The sequence below is a fragment of the Juglans microcarpa x Juglans regia genome, chromosome 1D (assembly GCF_004785595.1).
Source record: "Juglans microcarpa x Juglans regia isolate MS1-56 chromosome 1D, Jm3101_v1.0, whole genome shotgun sequence".
NCBI classification, from domain to species: Eukaryota; Viridiplantae; Streptophyta; class Magnoliopsida; order Fagales; family Juglandaceae; genus Juglans; species Juglans microcarpa x Juglans regia.
Genome location: NC_054594.1, coordinates 25,666,690 through 25,685,242, shown reverse-complemented (window position 1 = coordinate 25,685,242; position 18,553 = coordinate 25,666,690). Strand labels below are relative to the sequence as shown.

At 36.5% G+C, this 18,553-nt stretch overlaps 2 protein-coding genes across 4 annotated transcripts in view; one reads left to right on the top strand and one right to left on the bottom strand.

The window, feature by feature from the left end:
• Positions 1 to 598: 598 nt before the first annotated feature.
• On the bottom strand, positions 599 to 1,848 carry LOC121245845 (protein FAR1-RELATED SEQUENCE 5-like). Its single transcript, XM_041143735.1, has 3 exons — positions 1,747 to 1,848; positions 1,497 to 1,656; positions 599 to 1,419 (listed from the first exon to the last, which is right to left on the bottom strand). The coding sequence occupies exons 1-3, from the start codon at positions 1,846 to 1,848 to the stop codon at positions 599 to 601; spliced, it is 1,083 nt and encodes a 360-aa protein (XP_040999669.1).
• A 1,635-nt stretch (positions 1,849 to 3,483) lies between these two features.
• Positions 3,484 to 18,553, top strand: part of LOC121254360 (prolyl 4-hydroxylase 1-like) — a 37,274-nt gene continuing 22,204 nt past the window's right edge. For 2 of the 3 annotated variants that reach the window (XR_005938614.1, XM_041154370.1), the window contains exons 1-10: positions 3,499 to 3,777; positions 4,575 to 4,622; positions 5,517 to 5,579; positions 5,988 to 6,040; positions 9,592 to 9,657; positions 10,415 to 10,489; positions 12,377 to 12,451; positions 13,592 to 13,662; positions 13,752 to 13,803; positions 13,933 to 14,022. Coding sequence is in view for 2 of the 3 variants with exons in the window: in XM_041154370.1 (XP_041010304.1) it covers positions 3,711 to 3,777; positions 4,575 to 4,622; positions 5,517 to 5,579; positions 5,988 to 6,040; positions 9,592 to 9,657; positions 10,415 to 10,489; positions 12,377 to 12,451; positions 13,592 to 13,662; positions 13,752 to 13,803; positions 13,933 to 14,022 (660 nt within the window). In the remaining variant the exon portion in view is untranslated. Of the gene's footprint in view, positions 3,778 to 3,927; positions 4,388 to 4,574; positions 4,623 to 5,516; positions 5,580 to 5,987; positions 6,041 to 9,591; positions 9,658 to 10,414; positions 10,490 to 12,376; positions 12,452 to 13,591; positions 13,663 to 13,751; positions 13,804 to 13,932; positions 14,023 to 18,553 lie in introns of all 3 variants that reach the window. The other variant, XM_041154379.1, reaches the window with a different exon arrangement.

Sequence of the window (18,553 nt, the reverse complement as noted above, 5' to 3'; positions counted from 1 at the left end):
AATGGGACACGCAGGGAATAGTTTGGTTGTTAGAATTGAAATCAGCCATTGTCTCTAACTCCACCTTCTTTCTAAGAGCATTATCAAATTGGTCGACGAATTCCTTCAACGTGGTACCGGAATGGACATACCCATCGAAAAATGCATTCATGCTTTCCGACCTTTGTGTTGTGCTCATTCCAGCCCAGAATACACTTTTCAACTAAGCTGGAACCCAAAAAGACCTTTCCTCATATAAGGATTGAAGCCATTTATTGTCGTGGAGATCATACTTCACAATTACTTGACCCCAGCTCTCCTCAAATTCACCGCTGGTATGTGAGTCATATAATGCAGTATGAAGGTCAGTCTTCAACCCCGCATTGAATTGCGCATGAGATCCTAACTTCTCTGGAAGTTTGCGCATTATATGCCATAAACAATATCTGTGACGAGTTTCAGGGAATACAATGGCAATAGCACTTTTCATTGCCCGATCTTGGTCGGTTATCATGGCTTTGGGCGCCCGACCATTCATACAATCCAACCACATTCGGAACAACCACACAAAAGTTTCAGTGTCCTCGTTTGAAAGCAATCCCGCTCCTAATAATATGGACTAACCATGATGATTAACACCAACGAATGGCGCAAAAGGCATCCCGTACCTATTTGTTAGGTACGTTGTATCAAATGTTACTACGTCTCCGAAATACTCATACGCCGCTCGACTCCGAGCATCAGCCCAAAATACATTTCGTAACCTTCCCTCATCATCCAAGTCCATGTTAGAAACGAACCCATCATTCCGATCTCTCATTCTTTGGAAATACTGATTAAGTGCTTCGCCACCACCTTTACCCAACCTTAAATGTCGAGCCTTGTCAATGAAATTCCGACAATCTTTCTCTTGAAACTGAAGATTCTCAAAACCCCCCGCATCAACGACAAGAGAATAAAAATTCTTGTTCATTCGTATACCGGCTCGATCATTTAGGTCGAGGATCCTTTGACTGTATTCATCTAGATGTTTGTGAGATCGCAAGAATCTTGTCTTCTTGGGGCTCACAGTTATGTGGTTGTGCACATTTTCAACAGTGGTGAAAACCCATTTATCATTCTTCCTCAATGTCGCATTTACTCTCGCTTTACAATCCGTTCTAGTTGTTGGTCGTGGCTTCGAGATATTATTGTTCGTAGGATTGTACTTTCCGCCACGGGCACAACCAACAGTCACGTACACAGGCCTCCCTTCATCATCTTTCCTAGTCCTTTGTGTCCGTACACCAAAACCCTCTTGCTTCGCATACTGCTTATAGTAGGCTGTAAGATCTTTCATACTATCAAATTCCATCCCAGATCTTGGTGCTTCAACTCGTACTTCATCATCATCGACAACAGTGGTACCCTCTAAATATTCATTTATGTCGAAGACCATGTCTAAAAATGGAAACATATGGATTAGCATCAAAACAAAATTACAATGATTATAATCAAGGCAAATAAAACTGTACTACCATCGGCATCAAGACAACTTTCAGCAGTCATCCGTGATGTACTTCCAAGATTTTGTTCAAATGTGGTATCGGTTGGCACAGTTGGTGTCGGGGGCACTTCTTGCCTCAAGTCATCTGGATTACTCGGCGGAGGGTGGTAGGACATATAAGGTGGCATATGCTGCAACAGGCACGTTGTTAGGGAAAATTGGATGACTCTAAAAAATTTAACATGTTAACTTCTGAAATATAAAAATTCAAATAAATATACCTCAAATGAATCAGAAAATGGGCTATAATCTACATGAGTACTCGGGGAATTGTAGGGCATATTTATATCAAAAGGATGCATTCTATCTTCATTTTCCCCCATCACAATAAGGCTAAGAATGTCTTCCGATAATTTCTATCCAGTCTTCCAAGATGGCAAAAGAAGAAAAATAAAGATTAAACCCTCATACGTAATGCAAAATCTGAAAATATAAGCACTTTCTACGTAAATGAAATACAAACGTACAATTATTGTTTGAACGGAAAAAATAGAAACAAATCACTCTCAGTGAGCAGAAACAGATCTTTCCAATTCATGGAATCCATCGAATCATGTAGCAAGTATTTAGTTAGTCTATTTTCATGTCTTTCTACTTGTCAAGAACAAAAAAAATGAGTTAAAATATATTCTAATCTCAGTGCTCGGAATAGTTTCTAATAGTGTTTTCATGAAACTATTGCAAGACACTTATTGGACACATTTAGTTTTTTTTTTTTATTTTTTATTTTTTTATGAATATTGCAAAAACAATTACTTTGACAGCATCCTATCTATGCTATAGCCATATTTTGAGACTTCCTATTATTTAAGAAGTCAAAAGTTTGCTTTGTTCTCATACTGTTTAATCAAATTGGTCTTCACTACACATGAAGTTTAAAAGATTTTGTTCTTTTGTTGACATGAAACTGTTTTCTATTTTACCACATTTTCTTCTAATTAATTATACTCTTAAAAAAATATATGTTTCGGACGGAACAATTCATTGGAATGATTAACTATGATCACTAATAAACAACTTTTAAAGCAACCAAAATTAAATAAGCTCAAATATTAACTATGATCACTAATAAACAACTTCTGATCAAGCTTTCACACATCAGCATAAATATTAAATCTGAAAATTAAAATTTAGCATATTTGTTAATGACAACCTCAGTTGCATCTTGATAACATTAGGAGACAACACAGGTTTTCCTCAATGTTTTCACATGTAAATACAGATTATAATAGCAAATATCATTTTCTGGAAATTTCTCCATGCCCTAAGCGCATACCCATCTCAGAAAACACAAAAATCATGATGTACATAGCATGTATGGACGGGAAAATGGTAGTATAATATTTACCTACAAAACCATTTGGCGAAACAGAGCACTCTTACCCGTCGTTGGTTTGGTCCGTTCGATCAGCTCGCGGGGAGCGGCGGCGCTGGGTAGACGTACGAGCGTCTCGAGGTGGCGCTGGGAAGAAGAAGTCGTCGCGAGGTGGCGCTAGCAAGCGGAAGCCGACGGACGCGGGTTCGTGGCGAGGAAGGGGATTTCGCGGGATTCAAATATTCTTTGCTCCGTTCAAATGAACTCACGGGACAGTGGAGGCACTGGGCATTCGGAGGACTGCCGCTCGGTGGCACTGATGAGAGAGATGGCGTCGCCGGGAGGTGATGGGTTGTGGAAGGAGACGCGGGTCGCGATGGAGCAGGGGTTTCGCGGCATGAATTCAAATGGCAGAAACGAATGAAACGAATTTTCAAACCAGTCTTCAATCAAAACGCACGTTTTGATTTTTTTTTTTTTTTAAAAAAAAAATGAAATCCACGTACTGAGTGCACTGAGTGCACGGCTACAGTGGATTCCGTATAGATTTACTCTTCATTTATAATCATTATCTTTTGTCGCTAACAAATTGGTTGTTAATTAATGTTATATGCTCTCACCTTCCACTATAAAAAATCCCCCATACGAATCTCTGAGTACATTAATTTTTTTTTTTTTAAAAAGGTGGGTAAATAAAAACCTGCAACGAAAGCAATGGGCCGGAGTGGTTTCTTCTTGTTTCGTCAAACGTTGATTCTTCCATCGCCAGACTCCGCGACTCGTTCTCTCTCTCTCTCTCCCTCCAAAACAGTATCTCTGTCTCTTCCTCCAGAACGACCAGAGTTTGGAAAGAAAACGAAAGAGTGAGCCATGACTGCGGCCACGATGAAGATCGCGTTCGGGCTTCTAACACTCGTCACTGTCGGAATGATTATTGGTACAGAATCGAACCCTTTCTTTCATTTCTCACATACATTATGCTTTATTTGCCAAAATCCTGGTCTCTGTCCTCCAAGTAATCTTTACTTTTATGGTCAAGTTCTTATGTTCTTTTCCTTTTCTTTTATCTTTGTGCTGTTGTTGGAAGAGTACCAAGGATTCGGTTTAATAAACAGCTTGGTTGTTTGTGGACGTTCGTTTTCTTTTCTGAGCGCAAATTAAGAGTAAACGAAGAAGAGATTTCATCTATGCTTTCCCTCCATTTTTCTTGGCTACAAGCATACCTTTCAGCTCTAATACGAGTTATTCGGTTTCTATAGCTTAGAGTGAATGAAATTAACATATTCAGTGGATTATACTATTTATGTTGCTGTCCGAGTTTATTCCATGAATTTCTTGGCCAGTATTAGTTGTTTGATATATTTCCGATAAATATCAACGATCTTGATCACTCGTCTACGGCCATCCAAGTGATTTTTCATAAATAAACTCGGAAAGGAAAAGCCGCCGGAGTGAATTCAACAAAGTTTGAAATTACGGAATTTCACGAGTTTCATTGGTTTCAGGTCTAGCTGGAAATGTCATAGTGAGGGGTGGATTATATTATTGTTAGTTCTTTTGCTAAGGAGATCAAGTATATTTCTTTCGTTTGTTTCTTTATTTTAATGGACTGAAAACTCAATTCCTTCCCTAAAATGATGTTTTACATTGATTATGCTCCCAATGGTTTATAAACCGCCAATAGAGAGCTTTCTCTTAGTATATTCGTGCTGACATGTTGTATGGGAATCGTAGGTGCTTTGTTCCAATTAGCATTCATACGAAGGTTGGAAGACTCCTATGGTATATTTCTCGGGCATTGCATCTTTCAGATGATATTGAGCAATTATTTTATCTGTCCTTTCCTTGCATATCATACTTATGTTATATCTTTTAAATGATTGGTAAAATAATTTCTTTATATTTGTCTACTGAATTACTATTTCTTCTTAAATTACTTCTTGACATATGTTTTCTATCCTATTATTATACAGTACGTTGAAGAGTCTGCACCCAATGTAGGTTAGGGAAATCTTGAATCATATATTTTAGGTTTGCTGGCAATTACAAGGTATTAGGTGGTAGGGAGGAAATTTGACTCTTGAAATTACTCTGAATTATAATCAAGAAGTTTGGGGCATATTTTGGAAGATTGTATATTCTCATACTTGTAGGAGGACTACTTCTTTATCTGGGCGGTACGGATGATTGGAAGATAAGAAACTTAAACATTAAATGGAAGGGAGAAGTAGGCATGATGAAATTTGCAGGAGATTAGATGATATATGATTATTTATTTATGTTTTGTGGGGTTTCTGATATCCTTACTTCCAGGAAGCTAGTCAGCCATTTTAAGGTATAGGTTTGTGGTTTTAGAATTGATTGACGGTCAATACAGCAGCAGATTTTGTATCTCCTCCCCAGATGAAACTTAATTTGTTACCTCAAAATGAGCATTAGTGTCTTTTTTTTTTGTAATAGCATTATAGTCATATAATCAACTCTATAAAAGGTTTGTTGAGGAGCTCAGTTTCAACATTATGATATTATTTTATTCCCAAGATTTTGATTGTTTATTGATGTTGTTTGTTCTAAAAAAATAGTTTTTTCTGTTGATATATATGCTTCCTTAGTCATATTTTGTTTATCACTACTTTATCGAATGAAACTTAAGAATGATATCCTTTATGGGCACAGAGGTTCCATCATTTAGAAGATTGCGGGGAAATCAGAATGATGGCTACCTTCAACTGCCCAAAGGTCAGTATGCTTCCTAACCAATTTTTTCCCAAAATTGAGTTTTGCATAAGAAATTTTGATTTCGTTGTACTCTAAATCGGTTGCATCTGTGAACCATAAAGTGGACCATGTGATGAGTTGCTTATTTAGATTGGCACATACTGACTTGGATTTATGGCATCTACAGTTTACGTAGTCTGAGTTTGAAACATGTAAACACAAGGATTTATTGGTTATTTTTGTGACGATTATTTTGTTCAGTAAAAAAATTAATAAGGATGCTTTCAACATTATAGCATTTTCAATTTTTCCCATGGAGAAGATGCCTGATACAGCATCATTTTGGTGAACTAGTGCACGTGTCAAAAAGAATTTAGTGGAGTCTGGGAGTACTTCTTCTCTGATCTCTTATCTGTTTACTATTGTCAGGTATTCCCCACTGGGATAACGACAAGGAAGCAAGAATTTTACGTCTTGGATATGTATGTTCATGATTGGAATATCTATTTTAAATCCTATGGCCTCTGTATCTCATGCACAAAGATGGTTGGGGGGGGGGGGGGGTGGGGTTATATAAAGGAAGAAAAGTTCACTTATAATCTTAATGGCTTGCATTTTGAAGTAGTACATTTTTTGTAGGTAATTTTTAAAATATGAATGTTTAAATTAGAAATATGCAAGCAATTTTTTTAAGCATAATTGATGCTACTATCAGACCAAGATGGAAATTCTGCCTCCATATGATTATTACGTTCCACTGGGGAAAAATATAAATATATATATACTGTATTTTGCTCATAAAAAAGAAATATCTATTTTATTTTCGGTAAATGCATATTTATGAAAGGATTTAGAGTTATAGATGAATTAGGTAAAGATTTTTAGAGCAAGTTAACTGTATATACTTATTAGGACAGGTAAGAGATGTGTCATTTACAAGTAGTGTGTTTATTTATTTTGTGTTGATGGTTGTTTCTTACTTCTTTTCCTTCTTTCTTTCTTTCTTTCTTTCTTTCTTTATATTTTCTTCTTTCATTAGGTTATGCTAAAGGAAATGGGGTGGGATATGGAGAAAATATAAAAGGAGGGTATTGATGGTTTTGTTTGATGTTGTCCCAAATCTTGAATTTGTCCTAAGTTCCTGTGATGCATAGCCAATGCATCACAGATTACTCTCTCTCTCTCTCTCTCTCTCTCTCTCTGCCCCTCCACAGAAATAGATGCAGAATACCCTTTATCTCATTTTGTGGTTAACCGGTATATATTCGATTTTAATATGTGACACTCTCCTGCATCTCTCATCTCTTGAATTTTTTTTCCCAATCTGTTTTTGTAGCATACGGATCCAAATTTAGGGCTTAAAACTAGTATTTTATTTATTTATTTATTTTTATTGTTTTATATTTTTATTATCATTTTAGAAAATGTGCTAATAGATAGATTAAATTAGTGATTCCTTCCCTATCCAAAACCTTCGTATACTTTATCCATTAAGTTCCCGTGTTAGACTCGGTTTCTAGTTTGAGATTAACTCCAACTCAAACTCTTCAAATCCTCTCAGAATCTGTATCCTCGTAAGAATAGGTTCCTAAAGTCTAGGCAACTTCAAATTTCAGCCAATCTCCTGAAGGTTCACATTGTTCCCTCCCATCGCCTATAAGAAACCCACAAAGCCTCTGAATTACACACACAAATTGCTAGAGAAAACTCGTTTATGCAGAGAAAATAAACTTACTCCTGCAAGCACCATCATAGCCCCTCTCGGCAACCAAGAGTCACCTCGCCAGACCACCTCCAACACCACCACAGAAAACGCCGGCCAACCTAGTCCCGTCGCACCCACTCCCTTCCGGTAAGCCCATTGCCGTTGGCCACTAACTTCTTTCCCTAGTGTTTTTCGGCTTATTGGTTTTCTCTCTAAACTCTCTCTCTCTCTCCCTCTCTTGGTGTCGCACCACCATAGGGACCCCCAGTCACGTCGCCAGTCACTCCCAGCCACCCAGAGCCGCCGTCGCACTCAGCTCTCTCTTGGTGAGCATCGCACAGCCCTTCTCCCGTAAACCTGTTTTCTTCTTATTTCTTTTGCTTCAGTTTTCCCAAAATACCCTTTCTATTAGGCTGAGTTCTATTGGGGCTGGGTTTAGTTGTAACTTGACTGGCTTATAAATCTGGTTGGACTTGTATTATTACAGAAACTATAGTATTAGGTTAAGTGGGTTGATTTCATGCGGGTTTGAGGTTTAAACTGGGCTAATTTTTAAGTGGGCCGAAGCTTTTAATTGAACAAATATATTAGTCATAGACTCATTTTTTATAGATAAGTATTTAAGGGATTTTAAAGCATAATTTTAAAGTATAATTTTTAAAGTATCTTTTGAGTCCATTATTTAAGTAATATTCCAATCGACTTTTAACTAAGAATTTTAAAAAATTATTTAAGGAACATGTTATGAGTTTTGAATAATATTATTATATATGATTTTAAGTATTTAGAATGCTATGACACATCTTTCTAGAAAGGTTAGTGATGATTAGTACCTCGTATAGGTAGCGCGCTATAAGTTGGAAATCAGGAAGCAACGCTAAGAGGTAAATAGTATGATCATATGAATGCATGCGTACTGTGAATATTATTGTTATGTATGAAAATATGATGTCCTTATGATGATTATCTATGCTCGAAGTCAATGTTAGATTCCTTTCATGATCTTTGATGAAATATGAGATTATGCTTGAATGAATGAATTTGTTATTTGATTGATTGAATGTTACTAAAATCATATGAAAGCCATGAGATGTTCATGTAGTAATTCAAGTCAAATATGCCATGTAATAGAATAGTCAAATTATGCAAGCCATGTTCATGTGATAATTAGATCATGTATGCTATGTTCATGTAGCACGTAGATCATGTATGCCATGTTCATGTAGCACGTAAATCATGTATGCCATGTTCATGTAATACTTAGATCATGTATGCCATGGAATGTCATAAAATGTTCAGTTCTAGTCATGTTATGCTATGTCATGTTATGTTATGCCATGTACAAGAATATGCCATGTTAAGAAAGTTCGTGAAGCCTAGTAAATTCTCATGCATTAAGAAAGATAAGAAATTTTAATACAGTACCACGGACTCAAGCGTAGTTAACCACAAGTAAAGTGAAACACGGACCCAAGCGTGTTTCACTCCATGTTATTCAGTTAAGTGAAACACGGACCCAAGCGTGTTTCACTCCATGATATTCAGTTAAGTGAAACACGGACCCAAGCGTGTTTCACTCCATGACTCAGTTAAGTGAAACACGGACCCAAGCGTGTTTTACTTCATGTTACTCAGTTAAGTGAAACACGGACCCAAGCGTGTTTCACTCCATGTTATGCCAGTTAAGTGAAACACGGACTCAAGCGTGTTTCACTCCATATTAAACAAGATAAACAAGTTATTATACATTCACGTTACATATTATGCATGCTTCAGCTTATGATGATGGATAGATATGTGCTATGTGAATATATGACGATATATGTATATATGTTGTTAAGAGTCTTCAGAAACTAAATCCATGCTAGGCCAGATTATGTTTTACAGTATAATGTGCTATTTACTGAGTATTTGACTCATTCTTGTTTGTCTTCTTGTTTCTTTCATGTCTAATTGTTACAGATGATGTTTATGACGATGCAGAGCTGGATGGCCAGGAGTAGATTTAGTACAAAGGATTAGGAAGGAATAGATGATAATTCACACAAGAATAAGACGTCTTTTACGTCATTCCTAGGATTAATTTATGTTCTTTTACTTTACGTTCAGTTTTTGAGATGATTATGTTCAAATCAGTTTTTAATATTTTATCGCTTTTCAATAAATGAGGTATATTCAAGATATGATTCTCTTTACCGGGCATTATGTTATGAATGTTAGTAACATCTCTATCCTATGGGAACGGGGTGTTACAGTTTTTCTGGAAAACAGTACTTATGTTTCATTTTGGAAACTTTGATGCTTAATGCTCTTTTTTTCTTTATGTAGGTCAAACCTGAAGTAATTAGCTGGTCACCTCGAATAATTGTACTTCATAATTTTTTGAGCATGGAGGTAAGTGTATGCTCTATTTTATAGCATCTTCTGATGTTGACATGCTACTTATTATTAAATATGCTGGCTCTGGGGGTGCTAAGGTACTTTTGAGCAACTGGAAATCTGGAGCTGAATATTATTTCTTGAATCTTTTGAATATGACAATTATAAATGTTGAAGCTTGTAACTGTATAATTCATGGTATCATTCTTAATGAAATTCTTTAGAACCAAGGTTTCCTGGTGTCTTTGACCAGCAGTGTATATTATATATGACCCCAAAAACTATAGCAAGGATTTAAACTTTATTTCAAAGAATTTTAAACTAACAGAAAGCAACTAATATAAAGTGTAGATGTTAAGCCTTCCTCTGCTCATCTGCTTCCAAACATCCACATAATTACAAGCTAGGCCACATCTTTCTATTGCGTAGTACATTCTACTCCTTGCTACCTTGTAATCTATGTTTATTCCAAAGTTATTTTCCAAAGCTTGAATAGTAAAATCTATCACTAAAAATGATCTTCCTATACATGGGTAGAAGCTCCCATACGAGATGATTGATCTCAAACCAACAGGGACTGTATCAATGTAATTTGGCAACATATGCTGGATTTTAAACTTTGGTAGAAATTGAAGATTCTCTGCTTGATTCTTGAATAGTTTAAGGGTGTTCTTTTGCAATCTGTGAATTTTAATTTTTTTCCTTTTAAAAAAAATTACAGATAGATCTACAAAATTAGTAATTCAAAATGGAAAATTTGTTTGTTTTACAGGAATGTGACTACCTTAGGGCTATAGCCCTCCCCCGACTTCATATTTCCACTGTAGTGGATACAAAAACTGGGAAGGTAGAGACAATGGCCTTCCTTTTAATTAATCTTTTTATTGGCCCATAATGTTAAATTTAATATTCTCTCTTGCAAATATTTGGTAGATTTTCTGTTGCGTGATTTCATTTCATGATATGTTCTCCTCTTCTCTCTGTTTTTTATCTTTAACTTTGATAATAGAGTTAGCATCGGGAAATATTTTCTTCTCAGATGCTTCATTTTACCCATATGCTCCAATCTGCCTAACATGTAGCTTCTTTGAATTATCAAAAAAATATGTGGCTTCTTTGTCTTAGCAGAGGCTCATATGGGGTGTGATCTTCCATTTCCCTAATTATTAGTTTTTGTCATTTATGTCTTACAAACAGATAACTTGTCTAATGTGGTAGATTCATATCAGCTGTAGATGATATTTGTATCGGTATGCTTTCAGATTTATTTCATTGACTATCAAGTGCATGCAAATTTACTAGGAATCACGAAGAGAGAGAAAAAGGGAGGATGATGAAGAAAAATTTTTCTGGTGAAAAAAAAAATTCTGTGCTTTCCAATTGATTTGGGAAACTAAATGGTTACAGATGTTAACTAACAGAATACTAGGTAATTTTGGGAAAACCAAGCTTGATTTACTTAATGATAAAAGGGAAAATATGTTTTTTTTTTTTTTTTATAAGTAATCAAAGATGTATTAATAAAGATAGGCAAAGCCCAAGTACACAAGATGGTATACAAGAGATGAAACCTATCTAGGTTGAAGAAAGGGAAACTAGAAAATCATGAAAATTCTGGCCATTAAAATCTAAAGCAATGGCCCATAGGAATAAAGTACGGAAAAATAGCATTCTAAGTTCCACCGGGGACTGCTCTTTGTTTTCGAAAGTCCGATGGTTGCGCTCTTGCCACACCACATAATACAGATCGGGATCATGTTCCACACTGCCTTGATTTGTTGCGCTCCTCTCGGAAGTGTCCAGCTAGCCAATAGATCTACCACCGTTGCAGGCATAACAAAGGCTAACTCTATCCGGCTGAAGACTTCGACCCACAAGGCTCTAGTAGTCTCACAATGTAGCAAAAGGTGTGCCACTGTCTCACCAGATCTCTTGCACATGCAACACCAGTCTAGTATAACTAATCGGCGCTTCCTCCAAAAGCGATCTTCTTTACTTGGACAACAGCGTTGGGGAAGATTCTGACTACCGAAATATATCTGGTTGTGATGCACTTATAAAAAAAAATTTGGTTGTGTTGCAAAAGCTGTCACAATATGGTTAGAGTCACCTGGTTATTGTGAATTCCATTTACTTCTGAATGGTATTTTGAATTCACATATTAGCAGCATGAGCCATGAGACTGATCATGCATGTCATTACCTAGATCCTATAGGGTAGGGAGGTAAGTCAGCTGATTCTCTTATTTAAGTGGTTAAGTATTGAAAATAATGCTGATATGCAGCAAACTTCCCATCCATTCTAGTATGTGTTAGGTTCTGGGTCTCAAACCTGATTGACTTAATTCACTCGTACAAGTTGTTTATCTTTGTTTCACCTAATAAAGATCCGATAATCTACAATAATGTTGGTAGTCAATGAAATAAATCTGAAAGTATCCATCCACACGCACACACTCACTTAAAACTGAGATGAGGTTGTCCTAATTTGTTAGACTTGGAAATGAGCATAATGTAGTAATTTATCTGATACTGTCACATTCCCGTGCTGTGGTAATGTGGGATGCCGGAACCCTTTCACGCCAGAAATATTTCATAAAGCAAAATTCTCTATATGAGCTTTGTCATCATTCGATCACAATCGAAATAGAGCTCTTGATGCTAAAAGTTTTCTTGCCTTAAGATAACCTTATTTTTTTAAGTTGCAATGACTGAAGTGTGCCTGCCTATTTCAGGGAATCAAAAGTGGTGTTAGGACTAGCTCTGGTATGTTTTTAAGTCCTGAAGAAAAGAAGTATCCAATGATACAGGTTAGTTTACTGTCTAGTTTGATTATTGCTTTCTTTACTTGTCAACAAAGTTTACTGTCTAGTTTACTTATGAACTTCTACGACTATATTAAGATATGGAATTTAGACTGAAATGCAAACTTCATCGAAGACTGCATTTTGTTGAACAGTTCGGGTTCGGGAGCATGTACCGAGTATTTTATTTAATGTTTTGAAAAAAAGCCAATGTTTCTGTTTGATTTCTTAAACTTGTTCAACATGAACAGGAGCATGCACCGAGTATTTTATTTAATTTTTTGAAAAAAAAAAAAAAACAATGTCTCTCTTAAATTTCTGTTTGATTTCTTAAACTTGTTCAACATGAAGCAACTCAAAACTGTCAAATAGAATCATTACAACTTCTTGGCCAGGGGCAATCGGCCCTGTTGGAGGTATGCTTTATGAGTGGATGGCATCTGTCCTTGGAAACACTCTATGCCCATGGCCAGCTTGAGAGGTCTTCTAGTGGAGCTTATATATGTGTGTGCGCATGCATGCAAGTAACAACTGGGGAATTATTTTTCTACTCCTATGGCAACGTGAGCTTTAGCTTAAATGGTACCCTTGGGGCAAAGCGGACAACGAGGTAGTGGGCTCAAAATCCACTAGGTGCGCATGTCACTTACCAATAAAAAAAACACGGGGAAAAAATATCCACCTTGTGGTAGCTGTTTAGCATGGCTACAGCTGTAAGTTGAGCAGTAACTCTTTGAAGTTTTACCTTTGCATTTAATATTCGGGCCTGATTCATTGAGAAATGTTACTTCATTTGAGTGGTGAGCAAAAGTAAGTTATGAATAAGGAATATTAATGTTTGATTAAGATTAAAATCTCACTTTTGGCCATAGTCTCTACAAAACGCCTCGTTTCTTGTTTTGGTTCTTTATTTTTCTCTACTCTTTTTATTTTGGGACATGGGAGGGAGTAATGTTCACAGATGTGGTACCCGAAGAGAATGAGAGCAGGGAGAGGTTTTCAAGAATATAATTTGCACGTGCTATCATGTACTGAACATTCATATAATTTTATTTTTTAGTTTGTATTGATTGGGGGTAGGCCTTCTTTATGTTGCTGACTTGTAATTGAATTCTCTGCTGAAATCGTCTTTTCTTGCACAATCAGGCAATTGAAAAACGAATATCTGTCTATTCTCAAGTACCAGTAGAAAATGGTGAGCTCATACAAGTATTAAGGTGGGAATCTAATTTGCATACTAGTAATGCATTCTTTGCGAACAGGAAGACATGTTTTAGTACCAAGGCTAACAGCTGCAGCAGCGCAGGTACGAAAAGAGTCAGTATTACAAACCCCATCATGACTACTTTTCGGATACTGTAAGTTATTTACCCTGGATTTTATTTGGATTTATATCCTTTGTAGTCATTGCTCATACATGTCTTTAACTCCTTTACTTGGTGTTGTGAAAAGGAATCAAAATCTTCCCTTGTTTTTTTTTTGGTCAGTTCAATGTGAAGCGAGGTGGTCAGCGAATAGCAACAGTCCTTATGTATTTAAGTGACAATGTTGAAGGAGGAGAAACGTATTTCCCTATGGTAATTACCTTTTAAAATTTGACGCTTAATTCTTATTATCATTTTCTAGATAGATGAAGGTTAGAACCATAGGTGCTTCAAGTTATTTTACACTTTTTTTTTTCCTATGTACTTGGGCTATGCCTATTCTATATCGATAAAATATCTTATTACTTATAAAAAAGAAGAAGTTATTTTACACTTTTTTCATGCTTTTCATTTTTAAGAAAATGTATAACATTATATTATAGTTTTCACATTTGAGCTATTTTCCGATTTGAGCATCTTTTATTCACCACCCTATCTCACTCGAAGAGAATACAACCAATCATAGAATGAGGTAAAGAGGTCCACCTCACAGTTCTCTGTCACTCTAATAAAATCCACGTCCCCTTAAGGAGAGCCATTTGAAAGCTGTAAAATGTTGATCCATCCTTAATCCGAGCAGTGCTGAATAGATTTGGCAAAGCCCCTTAAAGTTGTTGATATTGATGCCATTAATAATACTAGAATTTTATCTTAGATCCATCTCCCATCTTATATCTAGTGTATTGGTAAAACTCCTCCCAACCCCTGTAGATGTTATTCCATAGCCCAACCCCATATTTTCCATTTACCTCATTGGAACACCACCCACCCCTCCCACTGCCACATGTGATCTATATAGGCTGTCTTTTTCATTGGTATAGCTCCATAGTCACTTCTTTAGTAAGCTCTATTGAATCTAATCAATTTCCTGATGCCCAATATCTTCAGAGATATGGTACAAACCTTGGCCCAAATATCTAAAGGGAATTTCAGCTCTTCTCCCTTACTACCCCATAATAAGCCCCTCTGCAATTTTATAATACAGCTGGCATTGCCAACAAGGAGGGATGATATAGCTATAAGGTAAGTGGGTAGGTTTTAGAGTGTTCTTTATCAATGCTGCAACCTCTTGTAGAACTGTACAATATGGTCACTAGTCTCTTGATGATTGGATAATTTTATGTCATTACTTTCAAGGAGTCTGAATTTTTTTCCTTCTGTGTGGATTTTCCATTCAGTGAAAAAAATTTGTACACATATCCCGTTCCCTTAACCATGAGAACCTTGATTTTTGTCTCCTTAAAAACCTCTTTATTGGAGAGTAGGCCTTTTCGAAATCCTTTGTTTTCTCTTCCAACATCTAGCATCCTCGTAACTTTGATGACTTCAAAGATACAGAATTCATCTAGATGGAGCTTTTTTTGTCTCCCCACATTTTGAAAGGCTTCATCATTTCAAAATTTGAAGTCAGCTTTTAGAGCTTTGAGTTTATGTTTCAAAACATAACTAGAAGAACCTTGGAAGCTATGCGAAGTCCACCATTCTTTCACCTCATCCACAAAACCCTCAGATTTTAGCCACATATTCTCAAACTTAAAGTATCTTTTGCCCTTTTGAAAGTGCCCTTGATCAACTTATCATTTTTCTTGAGCACACATACTACTTGCTGCCTACTAGCTTGGTTTTCACATTTCTCTAATCTAGGGAAATTGTCACCACAAGCAAAAGGAGGGACAAGAGGTATGTAAGACAAGGTTTCTGGTTATTTGTTGTTCACTTGACAAGATGAGTGACTATGGATGGGGAAGAGTTCAGGAGTTGGAGATGGTGTTACTAATGGAGGAAATCTCGCGGAGACAAAAGTCGAGCCCTTTGGCTGAAGGAAGGGGACCACTGTACGAATATTTTCCACTAGATGGCTAATTTTCACCGTAGGAACAATGCTATTGATGTGCTTGAGGTTGAGGGACAGGTTTACTCTAATTATGATGCTATTAAGAACCATATTGTCAATTTCTTTGAAGACCTACTTGCTGAAAAATCCACATGAAGATTGAAACTGGATGGTATGCCTTTTGAGAATATTGATCAATTAAGCTCTTTGTGGTTAGAGAGACCTTTCGAAGCAAAGGAGGTTCTTTGGGTGGGCCAACGATAAAGCCCTTGGGCCGGATGGGTTTTTGATGGCCTTTTATCATGATTGTTGGGACGTGGTGGGGGAGGAATGCAGGTTTTTCAGGAGTTATACACCTTTGGCAAATTTGAAAAAGGGATTAATACGTCTTATATTGCTCATCCCTAAGAAAGTTGGGGTAGTGGAGGTGAAAGCTTTTTGGCCTATTAGTCTCATTAATGGGGTGTATAAGATTATCTCAAAGGTGCTTTCCAATTGCATGAGTAAGGTTATGAGTAGTATTATATCAAAATCTCAATACGTGTTTGTGAAGGGGAGACAAATCTTGGATTCGGTGTTGATTGCCAACGAATGCCTAGATTGCAGAATCAATGAGGGTACACCCAGACTCTTGTTCAAGCTGGACATGGAGACGGTTTTGGTGAATGGAGCACCGAAAGGATTCTTATAACAGTTCTAGGGGATTAAGACAAGGGGATCCCCCCTCCCTTTGTTGTTTGTCATTGTTATGGAAGCAGTGAGTCGTATGTTGAGTGCAGCTGTTAATGGAGGCTTTATTGCTGGATTTTCTGTGGGAGGCGTTATCATATCTCACCTACTATTTGCTAATGACATGCTACTTTTTTGTGAGCCAGACAATGATCATATGCAATACTTGAGGGTTGTATTACTTTGCTTTGAAGCAGTTTCAAGCCTGAAGGTAAATCTCTCGAAGTCTGAAATGGTTCCTGTGAGTAGGCATGTAAAACGGTTTGTCCGGACCGGAGAAACCGATAGGACCGACCGGTTTGGTCCGAACCGGACAGAAAAAATGTATGGTCCGGTCCGGTCCAATAAGTAAGGGAATTTCGGTCTTCAATCCAGTCCCGGGGTGGAGATTTCTCGGACCAGACCGGACCGACCGAATAAAAAATAAAAATAAAAAAATATTTTATATATATTATTTATATAATAATTGTACAATTAATAATATAAAATTTTAAATATGTTATTAATACTTGTTAGTATTCTTTAAATTAACAATATTTTATATATATCTTCATCTAACCTATCACTATTAACAATATAAAATTTTAAATATGTTATTAACACTTGTTAATATTCTATGAATTAACTAATATATAATATCAATTAGTTAATTATATAGTAATTATATAAATTAATAATGTAATTTTCATCTAATTTATTATCATTGACCATATAAAATATTTTTTTATTGAGTTTGTTACATAATCCACATTAGTAAATCACTTAATTTAATTTAGTATTTTAAATATATTTTTTTTATTAATTGATTTAAAAAAAAAAATTAGGCCGGACCGATTAGACCTTACTGGTACGATAACTACCGGTCCGGTCCCTATGGGTATTCGGTCCGGTCCGGCGATGGACCGGACCATTTACACCCCTACCTGTGAGTGATGTGAATGATATTTAGGGCTTGGAAACTATCTCATGTTGTAAGATTGCTTTGCTGTCCCTGAACTACCTCGGTCTTCCATCGGGGTTGTTTTCAAGACAAAATCTATTTGGAATGGGGTGTTAGAAAAAATCAAAAGATGATTGGCTAATTGGAAACAAATATATTTGTCCTAGGGTGGTAGATTAACTCTCATTAAGATCACTTTATCTAACCTCCCTACTTATTTTCTATCTTTATTTCCGCTACCTGCAAGTGTGGCCTCTCATATTGAGAAAACTTTTCATAACTTTCTTTGGTGAGGCATGAGGGAGGAAACTAAAGCCTCGTTTGCTTTCATAGATAAGATGAGATGAGTTGAGATAAAAGTTGAATATTGAATAAAATATTGTTAGAATATATTTTTTTTAATATTATTTTTGTTTTGGGATTTGAAAAAGTTGAATTGTTTATTTTATTTTGTGTGGAAATTCGAAAAAGTTGTAATGATTAGATGAGATGAGATGAGAATATTTATGAAAACAAACGAGGCCTAAGTTCCATCTTGTGGATTGAGATAAAGTTTGCTCACCAATACCATGTGGTGGCTTGGGGGTGCGTAAAATAAGGGTCTTCAACTAAGAATTTTTTGGGAAATGGTTGTGGAGGTATCGTAGGGTAGGAGAGGGCTTATGGAGAGAAGTCATAGATTTTACGTATGGGAGTATTTGGGGTTGGTGCTCTAGTGAAGTTAGGGGGACACATGGCGTGGGATTGTGGAAAAACATAAGAGCTGGATGGGGAAGATTCTCTCAGTTTTTCAGATTTGCAATTGGAAGAGGCAGTAGTGTTTACTTTTGGCACGATGTGTGGTGTGGTGAAAAGGCTCTAAAGCAGGTGTTTTCTATGCTCAACCAAATTTCTTGCGACAAAGAGGCTGTTGTGGCTGATTTATTGATACTATCTAATGGTGCTGTCCATTGGAATGTGAGATTTTCGAGAGCGGCTCAAGATTGGGAGTTGGATATGTTTGCTGATTTCTTTGATTCGTTATATGTAATGTTGATTGGCAATGAGATGTGGGATAGGCTGTTGTGGAATACGAGTGGAAATAAAAACTTCTCTGTGCGCTCCTTCTATAAGGCTCTCTTGGGATTTTTTAATGATCATAGCTATCCTTAGAAGGCTATCTGGAAGTGGAAGGTACCTCC

Coding starts and splice junctions, on each gene's coding strand:
- LOC121245845 (XM_041143735.1), bottom strand. CDS start 1,848: ATGGGGGAAAATGAAGATAGAATGCATCCTTTTGATATAAATATGCCC. Junction 1,657..1,746: donor CATTTTCTGATTCATTTGAG/GTATATTTATTT, acceptor TGCCTGTTGCAG/CATATGCCACCTTATATGTC. Junction 1,420..1,496: donor AAGTTGTCTTGATGCCGATG/GTAGTACAGTTT, acceptor TTCCATTTTTAG/ACATGGTCTTCGACATAAAT.